Below are 13,348 nucleotides of genomic sequence, written 5' to 3' on the forward strand. Positions count from 1 at the left end.
GCTTCTAGTTATAGTCTAGAGGCCAGGTGCGCTTGAGTTTAGTTACAACTCAAAACCTGGTATCAGCAATTTTCTATCTTATAACTTTTAATTTTAAGTTTGTTCTTATTGTTGGGGTGTCCTTGGTACAGTGGTGAGGTCTAGGTTACCTAAATACTTAGGAGTAGGAATATTTTGGTGGGCTCACTCGTACACTCCTTTAAATAATTCCTTTGTTTTTGTTTTGAATTTTTATTTTGATTTTTTTTGATTTTTTTTGATTTTTTTTTTTTTGAATTTTTTTTGATTTTTTTTTGTTCTGGTTGTAAACTGCAAGTAACATGTCGGTGTCCTACATTCGCGGGAAGGTGACTAGTGAGCTCCGATGGTTCGCATCAGCTCATGCTTTGGTTGACAGAACGGATAGGGATGCGGCATTGCTCGATAGGGCGTCTCAGGTGCACGAACGGTTGGAGGTAGTGTACGATCGGTTGTCTGACCTCGTTGCTTTGGGGTCCGAAGTGGAGAAGGAGGTGATCCATGCCATCGGTCTTGACGTGGACCAGTGTCAGGAGTACGCTGATGCCATTCTGCAACGGGTGGCCGATATTAAGAAGCAGTCGCCTTCCGGTGGTAATGGAGGTTCGGGAACTTCGTCAGGCGTCATATCACGCCTCCCCTCCATCGACCTGCCGATCTTCCACGGTGATCTGAACGAGTGGGTCGGCTTTATAAATTTGTTTGACAGCCTGGTCCATGGTCGGTCGGACTTGACTGCCTCTTATAAGATGGCTCAGCTTCGGGGTGCTCTGCGAGGTGAACCTGGTGAATTGGTGGCACACTTGCCTATCACCAACGACAATTATGCGGTCGCACGCCAGATCCTATTCGACCGATATCAAAATCAACGACGGTTGGTAGACGCTCAGCTGGCCAGGCTGTTTGCGATACCCAAACTTTCTCGGGCGTCCGATATCAGAACCGAGGTACTGAATCCAGTTACGGTGGCCACTAAGGCCTTGGGCAATCTGGGTCTACCAGTAGACCAATGGTCATATCTGCTCTTTTATATTGTTGCAGGTAGGCTGCCGGTTGAGGTGCTCACTCGCTTCGAGCAGCAGGACAACGCAGGTAGGGACGAACTGCCTACCCTGGCCAATCTGCTGGCATTTTTAGAAGCCGAAAGTCGCAGACACGAGATTATGCCACCACCCTCCTCCTCTGGGTCGCGTGTGCCGGCTTCCGGCCACGCCGTTTCGGTTGCTCAGAGGGGAGGGGGAGGGGATAAGAGGGGGCCGTCTCAACGACTGACTGCGCTCATGGCAGCGGTGGGAGGCCCACGGTGTGCCTTCTGTCATGAGAGCGGGCACGACGTAGCCGCCTGTCCGAGGTTCCGGTCGACGCGCATCAGGGGTAGACGCAACATCGTTGCCCAGCGGCGATGGTGCTTTTTTTGTTTTGGGCCGCACACGGCGAGCGTCTGTCCACAGCCACAATTGTGCCCTAATTGCGACGGTCGGCACCATGCCCTCCTGTGTCTGGAGTCTGCCGCCACTCCGAGGTCATCCGGACGCAGTCATCCAGCCTCGCCGACCGGTGAGCGCACCGGTCGTAGCCCTCGCCAATTCGGCGGCGTGGACCCTCGGGAAGAAGCTTCGCAGGGAGGAGCCGGGTTAGGTACTGCGGGCGGGTGCCAGCGGATGCCCACTAGCTACGCCGGGGTGGCCACGTTGTCCCCCGTGCGGGGCCGTGTTCGCCTGCTGGATCGAGTAGCCCTGCTCACTTGTCTCCCCTTCCCTCAGAAGTACGGTTTTCCCCTCCGCTGAGGGAGCGGCCGACGCTGGAGCGACTCCCTCCAGTGTTTGGCCCGTTTGGCCATCGTACACGGAGGTATATGAGGCGAGACGGGAAACGAGGGCCTTATGTGGGAGCGTGGGATCCGCTGGCACGCTACGACCTTCCGTCGCGCGCCGACCGGGATAGCGGGGACCCGGGCCCCCGCTAGGAAATTGCCGCTCACTGCAGTGTTGCCCCAGCCCCAGAAGCTGTTTTACTTCCTACCGCTTCTGTTCGGGTGTTGGATTCGGATGGCAACACTGTGTTTGCTCGAGCTCTGTTGGATTCCGGCGCACAGGGCAGTATTATGTCGAGCAACCTTGCAGTACGGTTGGGCAATCCTATTTACAAGTCTTCTTATTCTATTCGTGGAGTGGGCAATGTTAGAATTTCGGACGTGATCGGTCACACTTCATTTATTTTCTCATCGAATCCCAACCCTCGCTTACAGTTTAGAGTCTCAGCTTTGGTGATGCCTGAGGTGATAGGTCGTCACCCTCCGGTGAAGGTAAACAGTTACATACGGTCATTGACTTCAGACTTACGGCTAGCGGACCCCAAGTTTGACACCCCGGGGCCAGTAGACGTACTACTTGGGGCGGATGTACTAGGGAAGCTGCTCCTGACTGGGAAGCGCGTTCTTCATGCGGAGGGTTTGGTTGCAATGGACACAAAATTAGGGCATGTATTGTTGGGTCCTGCGTTCCGGCCGGTCGCTGCGAGGAAATCGGACAATTTTCTGGTCGGGTCTACGCTTTCGGAAGTAGTCCAACGGTTTTGGGAACTAGAAGAACCTCCTACAGCTTATCGAGTTAACCCGGATGAGGAGGAATGTGAGCTGTTTTACCAGAATAATACGGGTCGTCTCTATTCGGGCCGGTTCTTGTTAAGACTTCCTTTTCGGGCGAATCGCCCACTGCTAGGCAGTTCGAGGAAGGCAGCAGAGACTAGACTTTTGTCAATGGAGAGACGCATGAGGCGCGACGCGGTGTTCCGGCAGAAATATGTAGAGTTTATGCGGGAGTATGAATCCTTAGGTCACATGTCGGTTTCCAAGGTAGATTGGAGTGCTACAGAGCACTGTTTCCTGCCTCATCATGCGGTTTTGAAAACTCCTAACGGGAAAATTAGGGTCGTGTTTGACGGTTCGGTCACGACCTCCTCCGGCGTCTCGTTAAATCAGTGTCTCCATTCGGGTCCAAAGCTGAACCGGGACATTTCAGACATACTGACGAGCTTCCGCCGGCACCAGATCGTTTTCGTGGCAGACATCCGTATGATGTTCAGGCAAACGGTGATTCATCCGGAGGATAGGCGGTATCAACTCATTCTCTGGCGTGAAAGCTCAGATGAGCCCATAAAAATTTATGAACTGAACACGAACACTTACGGGTTGCGGTCGAGTCCATATTTGGCGGTTCGTTCTTTGCGGGAGCTGGCAGTGAGGGAACGGTTGCACTACCCTCGTGCTGCGGACATTTTGGAACGGGACCTATATGTCGATGACGTATGTACGGGCGCCGACAGTGTCGAAGAGGCCTTATCACGCAAGGATGAACTGATCCGCCTTTTGAGCAGGGGCGGGTACGAGTTGAGAAAATGGCTGTCTAACTGTCCTGAGTTGTTGACTGGTTTGCCAACGGAGTTTCAACAGGATCCCCATCTTTTCGAGAATGTCGATAACCCTAACATGCTGTCGGTCCTAGGGATACAATATCGTCCGATTCAAGACGAATTTACCTATCGGGTGGAGTTGGAAAATCCAAAGGTATGGTCTAAGCGAACGGTGCTTTCCACAATTGCTCGAACCTTCGATCCAAACGGTTGGATCGCTCCTGTCACTTTTCTCTTGAAGTGCTTCATGCAGCGACTGTGGTCTGCTAACCTGTCATGGGACGAGGGGATTGCTGGTGACCTATTGAAGGATTGGTTGAACTTTTTCTCGTCTCTTCCTGATATTAACCACGTGTCAATACCTCGGAAGCTGGTTCCTGCGGGCAAATACAAGGCGTCTCTGCACGGGTTTTCGGATGCCTCGGAACGTGGATTCGCAGCTGCGGTATACTTGCGAACGGTTTCTTCAACTGGAAGGGTTGATATACGGTTGGTGTTAGCGAAGAGTAAGGTCGCTCCGCTTCGGACACGCATGACGATTCCGAAGCTCGAGTTGTCTGGTGCCGCTCTGTTGACTAGGTTGTTAAACCATACAGCTACTAGTTTACGGTCGGTTATTGATTTAGAAAACACTGTGTATGCTTGGACAGACAGCCAGATAGTGTTGTGCTGGTTGAAGGCTTCGGTTCATACACTTGAAGTTTTCGTGGCCAACCGTGTCTCCCAGATTCAAGGTTCTGAGGTCCCTCTAACCTGGAGACACGTGCCTGGTGAGCTCAATCCGGCGGACTGCGCTTCTCGGGGATGCTTAGCATCGGAAATAGTTGATCATCAGTTATGGTGGGGTCCCCAGTGGCTCACCATGAAGGCTTCTCAGTGGCCTCCCTCTCGCATAGAAGTTCCTCCAGGTCTCGTGGCTGCACCGGCGCAGTTCGAGGATCGAGGAGTGATTCAGGGGTTGGATTTGGATCTGCTCATCAACCGTTATAGCTCCTTGGACAAGCTGGTTAAGGTTACCGCCTGGATTTTGAGGTTTATTCGGAATTGTCGTTTGTCGGTGTCTCAACGCAATATGACACCTGTTGTGTGTCCCATCGAGCGGAAGAAGGCGCTGCTGAAATTAATTGAAGTTGTGCAAGCCACCAGCTTTCATTCAGAATTGAAGGCGCTAAGGACTGAGCGCCCTAAGCTTCGTGGAGCTATCGCTCGTCTTAGCCCCTTTGTAGACGGCCAGGGGTTGATTCGAGTGGGAGGTAGATTAAGTAACTCAAATTTACCTTATTCGGCGCGCCATCCTCTTTTACTTCCCAAGAAGAGCCAGTTAGTTGACCTGTTGGTGATGGATCGCCACATCGCAAATTCGCATTCCGGTTGCAATGCGTTGTTGGCATCCCTCCAGAGGGAATTTTGGATTCTGTCAGGGCGTCGTACGGTTCGGAGCGTCCTTTTCCGGTGTTTACCCTGTTATCGGCTTAAGGCGTCTACGATGCAGCCTCAGATGGGAGATCTGCCTCCAGACAGAGTGAAGAAGATGAGGCCGTTTTCTGGAGTTGGTACGGACTTCGCTGGGCCTTTCATGATCAAGGCTTCACGTTTGCGGAATGTTAGGTTAATTAAGGCTTATCTGTGCGTCTTTGTCTGCCTTTCAACCAAAGCTGTACATCTTGAAGTTGTTGCCGACCTTACAACTGAAGCCTTTATTGCGAGCTTGGATAGATTTGTGTCCCGTCGAGGCTTACCCGAATTGATACGCTCCGATAACGGCACGAATTTTGTAGGTGCGGACCGTTACTTGCGGGATGTAGTAAATTTCTTGAACAATAACCAGGTGGATATTGAAACGGCCCTCTCTCGTCGCGGTATTCGGTGGACCTTCAGTCCTCCAGGATGCCCCCACTGGGGTGGAATTTTCGAGGCAGTAGTAAAATCGGCTAAGACTCACTTGATGCGCGTGATAGGGCAAACCTCGCTCACCTTTGAGGAGTTAACTACGGTATTTTGTAAAATTGAAGCGGTACTTAATTCACGGCCGTTGTGCCCGCTCAGTTCAGACCCGAATGACTTGGAGTCGTTAACTCCAGGCCATTTCTTGATAGGACAGCCACTCAATGCGTTGCCGGAGTATCCCCTCTCGGATATCAAGCCTGGACGGTTGAGGCGATACCAGATGTTGCAGCAGATGTCCCAAGATTTCTGGAAACGTTGGTCCCTTGAGTATTTACATCTGCTCCAGCAGCGCTTTAAGTGGACGGATAGAACCAGTCCCCTCACGTCGGTGACCTTGTGTTGGTTAAGGATGCTAACCTGCCGCCACTGCGTTGGCGTAGGGGGCGCATTGTTAATCTGTTTCCCGGTAAGGATGGGACCCCTCGGTCTGCAGAGGTTCTGGTCGGGGACTCGGTTCTCAAACGAGCGGTCACAACGTTGTCCCGGCTGCCAGTTGATTAGGGACAGGTAGGGGACCTGTCCGGGCGGGTGACTGTTCGAAACCAATCCGTTAGTTTTTGAATTCTTACCACGGCAACACGGGTCGCGATTTGACGGTGCCGTCGCGATTTGACATCTGTCACTTTGTCTTGCTTCTCGAACGGGACGGTACCTGTATATTGACGGTCTACGCTAAAGTTGTGTATCATCGCTAATCCTTATCCATTCCTGCCCCATACCCTTCTCCCTAAGTGATACGGCGTGAGAAGACGAAGGCATCGGTTCCGGTGAGTGATTGCATGATATTTTGTTAAAATAGTACATACGGCGCCGCGAATCGCGGCACATGTTCGACGCGCACCTCGTGCTGGTTTCCGTAGCCCTAGGCTGCCACGAGGTCGCTGGGTTCGAATCGAACAATTATATTAAATTGTTAAAACAGCATTCATTCATCGTGTAGTGTGCAGCTCACCTAACCTTATATTTGTAACTGCACACACTAAATTAGAACAGTATTACACGAATTGTCGACTTGAACAGTTCTCTTTTATTTCACCTACAACACTCCAATACATGGCGACCCTTAGCCAGCAGTTAAAATTTTGCAACATACATAAATTACGAGAGTAGCTGAATAAAATATGAACAAATACAATTATGAAGAATAGAAGTTTGTGAAGACGAAAAGAGGAAAGAAGATTTTCAAATTATAGAAAATGAAAAAGAAGAAAAAAAAAAACCTCACAGAAGATTGATTTGGATGAAGCGATGAGAACAATAGAAGAAGACAGAAAAGGGTGTTGCTGCCGGGAGCCAGGAGAATGCTCAAGCCTTATGATGAGAGGATATGCAGGGCGCCGGGAGATAAATTGTACGGGTCCGAGGTGGAGCAGCTAGGAGTCAGTTCGAGTCCAATGCTGAGGAGTTCAGTCACCCATGCTACGTAAGACGTCATGACCTACATATACGTTGACAGTAAATACGTGCTTACTGCAATGTAAGTTTTTGCTCTGATATTGTAATAATTTTTTTTACGTTATTTTAATATTCTGTATTATATGTTATTATTAAGTTCATGCGGAATTTCTTTATATTCAGTTTAAAGAAATTATGTCACAACAATTGCGAGATTTACATGCTAATTTAGAATATTTAAGAGAATATATAGTAAAACTTGGTCCAAATAGGCGTACAGAGGATTTAGGTTTTAAAAAAACTAGAGGAAGCTCAAAAGAATATAGTAAATTGGAGTTTATTTTGACTCATTTGAATCAAGAAATTCAAGATTAGAAATTAGATTATAATCGTAACTATAATTGTTATGAAAATAGCACAGGTCAAAGAACTTCAAATATCGTAAATCGAGGTAAACACTCAGGCCATCAACGCCAGCGTCAGCATTTTCGCGGACGACCGATGCATTATCAGCGTGTACAGCATAACACGCAAGAGTCCAATGTCCAAGACAACTTGCGCAACGATGACGCAAATAATTATGACAACTTTTAATTTTTCGCACCTAAACAGTGGTGCACTCATTCGATTTTTAGTTATAGTAGTTTTGTGTAATAAAGAGTCAACTTAAAAATAGTAATATCGATCTTAATTTATTAATCGATAGTTGAGCTAGTTTATGTGTACTTAAGTATGAATGGTTGTCGCCACATAGGAATTTATTGAATTTAGTACAACAGGATAAGATAGTTATAGAAGAAATTAGTTCTAATTTAGAGTCTATGGGATATATTTATTTAAATATTATAATAATTAATCATGTGAATTTTGCACAACGCAGCTGCAAATGCATGGAGCCGGATACCTATTACATCCAATAGTTTAAAGGAAATGCAACAGCATGTAGTATCGGTCATGACAAGAGCACAGGCTCGTAGGTTACGTATTGACTGTGACAATAATAATATGACTACGGAGGTATCCTCTACTCCAAGGCCTGATCAACCTAAAGTAGTGGAAATCCTCAAACGACTAATTGACGGCGTTGAATTGATGCTATTTGTAATAAAAATACATTAAAACAGAGAAAAATTCAAACATTTTACTAGTGATAATGGTAACTGCAAATTCATGCCTGAAAAATCAGCAATTTTTATAATTTCTCAATCGTTGTCTACCGTAAGTGTGTTAATGAGAGAATTATAACGTTTTTGCAACCAAATCGAAATAAACGAGCTCGTAATAATTAAAAGCAAGCGCTATGAACGACTTGTAAACAATTTTGTAAAGGAAATAAGCCATTTGAAAGATTTTCCCAAGTTACTTGTTATAAAAGATGTGACAAGAATTACTGACAAAGACACAAATATTGTGTGATCCTAAATGACTTCCACCTGTTATCCACGAGTGGCCACGCGGGAGTAAACAGAATGTTAAATAATATTAGGAAGTATTATTATTGGCCAGGAATGACCAATGACGTATCAGAATACGTAAAGAAATGTAAAAGTTGTCAGATTAATAAACATTCCAATAGATATACGAAGGAGCCAATGGTTATCTCATCCACGGCATCCACTGTTTTTGAGAGAGTTAGTTTAGTTTTAATGGGGTCATTAGATGTAGATAATTTTAAAGGATAATAAAGCATATAGATAATAAAGCATAAAGATAATAAAGCATTCATAAAAATAATACAAATAAGTTTGTAACTTAAAATATTGTTTTATTGGATTTTTGTTAGTAAAGTATGAAATTTAATAATATTTTGCGTAATTTAGTTTAAGTAAAAAAAAAAAAAGGAATTAAATAATAAAAATTTTTTTTTAAAAGGGGGAGGTGTAGTTTGCAGCTCACCTAACCTTATATTTGTAACTGCACACACTAAATTAGAACAGTATTACACGAATTGTCGACTTGAACAGTTCTCTTTTATTTCACCTACAACACTCCAATACAATCGGATTTCTGTTTTCAGTCCAAATTCGTTAATGGAACAGCTAAAGCTGATTAAGGTGGCGAGAGCAGTGGATGCCAAGAACGTGGCCAAGCTGTCCCTGGCTCAAAAAAAAAAACTTTTTGAGCTCAGGGACCACAAACAAGTTGGCAACTTTAGGATGCCCGATGCTCCAGAGCCAAAGTAAGTAAATTCAAAGTTTTACCTGCTCGTACTGTCGCTAGCTTGTTAGTGTCGAACATGTTCTTATCCGGTCAGCATTACATTATTTATTTACAGAAAAGGAAAGGGAAAGGGGAAAGATAAAGGTAAGGGCACAGAGGACACGCGGGTCTGGGGCCCATGCCCACTTTTACCGGGGGTACCGGCTGTCCCTCCCCCATATGTACCTCAGCCGTGGGAGTCGACCGTGGGACAACAAGAAGAAATTAGTTATGTGGGTGAGTTACAAAGTTCGCATCACTATCTATATATTTTCAAAAACATTGTTTTTATGTAGTATATATCCTCGTTTTTATACTCCAGATATCACCGAGGAGGAGGGGGTTAATACGATCGAGGGCACACCTCCCGATATTATAATCCCGCAGCGACTGCTTGCTCGAGAGGGGCAGTCTGCTGGCACGCCTGCCGCTGTCATGGGTGAGATTAACAGTTCCTACTATAGCAGTAATCAGTTTTTTGCTCTGGCTTACGCAATACTTTAAGTTCTTTTATTTATTTATTTATTTCAGATGTCATCTATGTGACCGAGGAGATGTGCCCTCCCGTCGTTATAGTCCCGGGGCCTTTAACGGCGGAGTTTTCGACAATACCTCCTGCAAGGACCCCACCTCAAAAGAAGTAGGATATTCTATTTCACCGACTGGAGAATGCGTTTATGAGGACGATTCTAAAAAATGTAAACAAAATTTATCCACCATTTATTATTCATAGAAATCGCAAAATCCGGTTCACCTCATCGACGGGAATAATACAGAGTTCTGTATTAACAGAACATCCCGTGGTGGCTGAGATCGAACTGCTGGGATTCACACCTTGTTAGTATCATATTAAAAGTTCTTTTTTTTTGGACTTGACTAATTTCACTAAAATTTATGAATTTTTCAGCTTTTACCACTTCAACAACGGCACCTGGCTCTGGGAGGAGCGCTTACGAGTTGGGTAAGTTAGACTATGATTTGCATTGAATGTGTCACCTCTATAAGATGATTTCATTAAAATTTCTTCACCTACTTACCCCAGATGTCGACTTAGATACCGAGCGCCACTTCAAAGAGCCTGGCGAAAGCAGCGATATTGAGCCTAAGAACTATCCTGCCAATGTTGACGTGGTACCGAGGAAGGTTGATGAATTTCCGGCGGACGGTGACAGCATAGCGGCCCCTTCGCTAGTCGAGGCGATAAGCTGTATGGATGCTGAAGCCGACTCAGCCCTTCGGACCGTCTTGGATCCCGGACCTGACCAAGATTTGCACAGGTTCGACTGGCGAAGCGATCCGGGAAATTTTGAGGGAGTCCGCGAGGTATTTGCAGTTCCTTCTGGCCCAACCTTTGAAAGCGCGGAGCTAACTCCCTTGGGAGTTTTTCAGAAAATTTGGGATGCCAATATTATCGCCCACATAGTCCGTGAGACTAATAGGTATGTTGGTGAAATGTTGAGTGGTAACCAGAAGCCCAACTCCAGGCTGCAACGGTTTAAGGAGGTTACCGATGACGAGATAAAAAAAATCTTGCCATAATTATGTTGCAGTCCTTGGTAACCAATAACGTGGAGCGGGAATATTGGTATCCCAAATTGGACGAACTTAAAATTGGCAATTTCGGGGACATCATGCCCTACAACCGGTTTTTGTTGTTGAAACGTTGTCTACATTTTGTATACAACGCCTCCTTGCCCGAGCCTTCCAACAGACTCGACAAAATTACGCCCATCATTGAGCACCTTAATGGAAAATTTTGCTCTTTATGCGTACTTGAGCAAAATGTGGCAATTGATGAGTCACTCCTTTTATGGAAGGGGCGACAAAGTTTTTCACAAAAAATTGCCACTAAAAAAGCGAGAGTAGGTATAAAGAGCTATGAGTTGTGCGAGTCGAGGACCGGCTATTTGTGGAGGATGGAGATTTACTCGGGCAAGGTCGACTCAGTTCTTTTCATCGCCCGCTAGGAGGCGCGTTACATTTCTTCATTATGCCGATAGATGGCGTGGATTAGGAAAAGGGAATTTTAGTCGGTTCCCTAATAGACACTTCAAATTTGAAATTAAAAATCCTAAAAGCTAGTTCATAATTAATCGATTACAGGATTATAAAAAGAAAAACATTGCTCTAGGTAATTAATGCAAAGTAATTAAATGAGCGATTTATACTTGTTGTATATAAGTGCGGTATACGGCGAATTTAATTGCGATTATATACATGTCGGCGCAAATACGACTATTTACCTACTGATCATCAACTAATTACTCTGTGATAATTTTTTTTATTTATTTTTTATTGCCTAGATGGGTGGACGTGCTCACAGCCCACCTGGTGTTAAGTGGTTACTGGAGCCCATAGACATTTACAACTTAGACGCGCCACCCACCCTGAGATACAAGTTCCAAAGTCTCAGTATAGTTACAACGGTTGCCCCACCCTTCAAACCGAAACGCATTACTGCTTCACGGCAGAAATAGGCGGGGCGGTGGTACCTACCCGTGCGGACTCACAAGAGGTCCTACCACCAGTAATTACGCAAATTATAATTTTGCGGGTTTGATTTTTATTACACGATGTTATTCCTTCACCGTGGAAGTCAATCGTGAACATATGTCGAGTACGTATTTCATTAGAAAAATTGGTACCCGCCTGCAGGATTCGAACACCGGTGCATCGCTTCAACACGAATGCATCGGACGTCTTATCCTTTAGGCCACGACGACTTCAAATTAAATTCAATAAGAAATTGATGTTAAACAGTTCCTTTTATTGTAATTTCAATACTTTAAAACGTGTTTGAAAAACGTGTAAACCCGCTCACGTGTTTGAAAAACGTGTAAACACGCTCACGTGTTTAAAACGTGTCAACACGCTCACGGGTACGAAGCCCCATAAATACGGCCGTGCTGTCTAGCACTGATTCGTGTCCGAGCCATAGTACAGTACGGATCTCTCTGTAACGTTGTTATGCTTCTCGTGCAATATACGAAGTTCTCGTGAAGTTTTGTTTCGGAAACCCAAACATGAGTCATTCGTCAAGAAAGTAAGAACCGTGACGTCAGAGGTGCTGACGTCACACTTTTTAAAAACAATACGGACGTCCCTTTTCCGTCATACATAAATAAAGAAAAAGTCTATTATTACTTAACAAAGTATGATATCGATATGATTATCGATTTTAAATCGATTAAAATCAATTGTATTTTTAATGACAGCTTTGACAATAAGCTGACATGACGTTTGTTCATAGATTATACACTTACCTAGGCGGCACTGAAAATTTCGGGAATTAACGAAGTGACACAACATTACTATTAAAAAAGTAATTTTTTGCTTTTGGAGTATTCTCCGCGAAATTTGACACATTTTTCCATACGATGGAACCAATCATTGAAGCAACCATTCCATTCGGAAGTTGGGGTCTCCAAAATGGCCGTTTTGTAGGCGTCCACAGCTTCTTCAGGTGATGAAAATCTCTGTCCACGCAATTTATTCTTTATTTTAGGGAAAGTATAGAAATCATTAGGGCTTAGGTCGGGGCTGTACAGCGGATGGTCTAATAATTCTATGTTTTCTTGTTCTAAAAACTCTTTTGTTCTGTGCGCGGTGTGAGAACTCGCATTGTCGTGATGGAGGATGATGCGGCGGTTGCAGTTCTCTTTACGGAGTTCAGAAACGACATTAACATTCGACATAACATTAATTCTGCATTAACCGTTCTTTGTCCCTCAAGAGGAATAGTCGTAACATGGCCGGTTTTGGAGACAAACGTGGCCACCATTTTTTTTGCAACACTCCGTGAACGAACAATTTTTGTTAGCTTTAACTCATTTTCGAACACCCAAACTCGTGACTGCTTTTTTGTTTCGGGATCGTACGCGTATATCCAGGATTCGTCACCTGATACAAATCAAATCAAATCAAAATCAAATCAAATGTTGTATACAGCATTTGAGGATCCTGCGTGGAATCTTTCGAGAGTTCTGACGCACCAAGTAACGCGAGCCGCTTTTTGCTCTTCACAGAGCGAATGCGGTATCCATCGGGAAAACAACTTTTTTACACCTAATTGTTCATGGAAGATTATTTGTATATGTCTAAAGTTGCCTGAATTTCGCGGTATGTCACATGTCGATCTTCCTCAATTGGGTGACTGCAGTTTTTGGACGACCTTGACGGGGATCATCACTGAGCTTGACACGTCCACGTTGAAACTCAGCAAACCAGCGATAAATTGTGGTTTTGGATGGGCTTCATCACCAAATGCAGAAATCATCCGGTCAACACACTGTTTTTGTGTTAAACCACTTCGAAAGTCATAACAAATCACCGCTCTTGAATTTTCTCGAGTCAATTCCATTTTCTCAACGACTAAACA

The 13,348-nt window shown here is 45.2% G+C and overlaps 2 protein-coding genes and 1 pseudogene across 3 annotated transcripts; all 3 read left to right on the forward strand.

Annotated features, from left to right (window-relative positions):
• The first annotated feature begins 320 nt into the window (after positions 1–320).
• Positions 321–1,984, forward strand: LOC149500694 (uncharacterized; annotated as a pseudogene). Its single transcript, XR_016324826.1, has one exon. The product of XR_016324826.1 is annotated as an uncharacterized LOC149500694 (transcript).
• A 138-nt stretch (positions 1,985–2,122) lies between these two features.
• On the forward strand, positions 2,123–6,803 carry LOC149500695 (uncharacterized). Its single transcript, XM_089735752.1, has 2 exons — positions 2,123–5,883; positions 6,623–6,803. The coding sequence occupies exons 1-2, from the start codon at positions 2,123–2,125 to the stop codon at positions 6,801–6,803; spliced, it is 3,942 nt and encodes a 1,313-aa protein (XP_089591878.1).
• Positions 6,804–7,437: 634 nt separating this feature from the next.
• LOC149500696 (uncharacterized) lies at positions 7,438–9,474 on the forward strand. Its single transcript, XM_089735753.1, has 3 exons — positions 7,438–8,950; positions 9,047–9,207; positions 9,293–9,474. The coding sequence occupies exons 1-3, from the start codon at positions 8,802–8,804 to the stop codon at positions 9,472–9,474; spliced, it is 492 nt and encodes a 163-aa protein (XP_089591879.1). The 5' UTR covers positions 7,438–8,801.
• Positions 9,475–13,348: the final 3,874 nt, after the last annotated feature.

This window comes from Bombyx mandarina, chromosome 20, assembly GCF_030267445.1.
Source record: "Bombyx mandarina strain Sakado chromosome 20, ASM3026744v2".
Classification (NCBI taxonomy): domain Eukaryota; kingdom Metazoa; phylum Arthropoda; class Insecta; order Lepidoptera; family Bombycidae; genus Bombyx; species Bombyx mandarina.